Raw genomic sequence first — 3,040 nt, 5'->3', positions numbered from 1 at the left:
TAAGACTAGGTCAAAATAACATCTACGTACGCTGTAAGAATGAAGAAATTCTTAAACGTATAACCACGACCGGAGCGGCAGGAGAAATCCTCGAAATAAGCAGAGCTTATGGCTGAGGACACTGCACTAACCTCGTTGTGTTCGATGTCCCGAGGGAAATTGACACCAGTGAGGTCACCGAATACAATGAAAAGATTATACATGCTAAACGCATTCAATTTAACAGTAGAATGACACAGCGGCTCATTATCACTTATGAAGGGGAGAAAATCCCCCAATCCATAAAAATTGTGGAGGGCATGGCACCTTTCAGGTGCGCTGTCTTCAAATCCCTCACCCCATTTTGCGCCAACTGTTCCAGATGGGGGCACGGGGCACGCGCCTGTCCCCGCGAGGAGCCGCGCTGTCGGTACTGCGCGGCCGCTCACATGAGCAGGGAGTGCGCCGAAAAAATCGCACAGGGTAATCAACTCCCAAGGAAATGTGCCAATTGCAGACTTGAACATAATGCAAACTCTTCATTATGTGCATACTATCCGAACGATAGAAAAAACAAATTGCTAAAGAAACAACAGGCTGTTCTGCCTTCTCGCAATCCCAAGCCATTTCCTCGTCTTAACGATGAGGCCGAATTCCCCCAGCTTGGGAGGATAAATGTGGCGAGGTATGCTGAAAGTAAAATCTCTCCAGCCGTACTATCGGCATCAGCTCCTGCTCCAGCGCCAGCCTCAAGGTCTGCTTCAGCCCCTTCAGTGCCAGCTTCAGCTCCTACTCCAGCGCCAGCTTCAGCTCCTGTTCCAGCGCCAGCGCCAGCTTCAAGGTCTGCTTCAGCCCCTTCAGTGACAGTTTCAGCTCCTGCTACTTCGGCATCGACTTCAGAACCTGCTTCAACACTGACATCGCTTTCGACATCTCCACATGTCTCAGCACACACAGCAGTTTCGACTTCTGCACCTGCTTTAGTGCCATCGCCGACTCCACAGGGAAGACAGGACCTACTGCAAATGCTGATGCAGAAAATAGAACAAATGATGCTCATGATGCAGCAACAATTTGCTCAACAATTACAATTCCAGGAAAAAATGTTTTCAGTGCTCTTTGGACAACGGTTTACCCTTCTACAACCTGTAGAAATTGAAAATCAGGTGACAAATGATGGCCCACAGTGACTTTAAGTGTACCACAATGGAATATCAAGAATTACTGAAACATTGTTCATTTTTGTAAAATCGTGTATGTGTTTTTTTCAGTTATTACATAGATAACAAATAAGGTGAGCACTAAGGTGCAGCCCTTCAGGCATGTATACTTAATGTTTGACTTTGGCCCTTAAGTCAGTATAAGTTCAGCCAGATTGGGTAGATGCTCGGCCATCTTTCCCTGGCTTTTTACAGGGCATGTAAACTGCTCTGTAAATAAATGTTTTCAAATCAAATCAAATCTCTCTCTCTCTCTCTTTCTCCCTCTCTCTCTCTTCACCCCCTCCCCCCTCTCTGTCTCATTTTCCTCACTCTTCCATAATGCGTATATATATATATATATATATATATATATATATAACTATATAAATATGTATATATATATATATATATATATATATATATATTTATATATATATATATGTATATATATACATATTTTATATATGTATATATATATAACTACAGTCATATATATATATATATATATATATATATATATATATATATATATATATATATATATATATATATTTAGGTGTGTGTGTGTGTGTATACAACACACACACACATATATATATGAATATCACCCCATCCTCCTGCCATTCCCCCAAAACACCCACGTTCCCCTCTTTCTCCCTTCCCTTCCCCTCATCTTCCCTCTCTCCCCATACAATAGACGCCAGGGCACCATGGCGCACCATAGACGCGTAATGACACCCTCCCCAACCACGGCATAACCCGATACTGAAGGCCTGGAGAAGCGAGGTGCGAGTTTATAAGAGGAAATTCGCCCATAAATGTCACTCGGCAACCCCTTCACGGCACGAAGCGGCAAACGGGACTTGGAGTTTTACGTGTCTACCTGTTTGTTTGTTTGTTTATTGATGTGTTTGTTTGGTTTGCTTGTATGTTTGTTTGATTGATGTGTTTGTTTCTTTGTGTGTATGTGTTTTTTGTAAGTATGTTTAATTGATGTGTTTGTTTGTTTGTGTGTATATTTTTTGTATGTTTGTTTGATTGATGTGTTTGTTTGTTTGTGTGTATATTTTTTTGTATGTTTGTTTGTGTGTGTGTCTATTTATTTGTTTGTGTGTTTGTATATTTGTTTGTGTGTGTTTGTCTGTGTATGTGTGTGTTTGTTTGTTTATATGTATATTTATTTATTTGCTTATGTATATGTGCTTTTTGTTTGTGTATGTGGGCTTGTTTGCGTGTGTATATATTTGTTTGTATGTTATGTGTATGAATGTGTTTGTTTGTGTCTATGTATTCTCCTTCCTCTTCCAATCCACCCCTTCTGTCTTCCTCTTCTAATTCTCCCTTATGCTCTCTTGCTCTCTCACCGATGAATATAGGTGAGGGAGTGTGGGTCTAGGAGCAGGTGGGGGGAGGGGATGGTGGAATGGGGGGAGGGGGGTATAGACACGAATAAAACATACATGTATAGAGAATATATGTGTCTGAAAAGCACACAGACACACAGACACAGGCACAAACACACACACACACACACTGGCCCCCTCCCCACACAACCCCACCACAAACACACACACACACACCCACATACACACACACTGGCCCCCTCCCTACACAACCCCACCACAGACTTCCCCCCCCCACACAGTAACCCCCATTCTCCATCCTCCCTCCCCCACACTACCCCCCTCCGCCTCCACGCCGCAACACCACCAACAAAATAGAATTTCCTCCCCCCCTTCCCCTTCCACAGTCCTGCACGTCCCCCCACCTACACCCGCCCCCTGTCACCACCTACCCCACACCGCCCCCACCTACCCCACTCCGCCCCCTACCCCGTACCCTCCTACCACCCCTCCCCC

The 3,040-nt window shown here is 43.9% G+C and overlaps 1 protein-coding gene across 1 annotated transcript in view; it reads left to right on the top strand.

Annotated features, from left to right (window-relative positions):
- Window positions 1-1,891: 1,891 nt before the first annotated feature.
- LOC113803129 (uncharacterized) overlaps window positions 1,892-3,040 on the top strand; it is a 20,658-nt gene continuing 19,509 nt past the window's right edge. The window contains exon 1 of the mRNA XM_070119777.1: window positions 1,892-1,909. Within this exon, the coding sequence (XP_069975878.1) occupies window positions 1,892-1,909 (18 nt within the window). The remainder of the gene's footprint in view (window positions 1,910-3,040) is intronic.

This window comes from Penaeus vannamei, unplaced genomic scaffold, assembly GCF_042767895.1.
Source record: "Penaeus vannamei isolate JL-2024 unplaced genomic scaffold, ASM4276789v1 unanchor652, whole genome shotgun sequence".
Taxonomy (NCBI): domain Eukaryota; kingdom Metazoa; phylum Arthropoda; class Malacostraca; order Decapoda; family Penaeidae; genus Penaeus; species Penaeus vannamei.
Note: the sequence above shows the minus strand (reverse complement) of the source record. Positions and strands in the feature narration are given on the sequence as shown.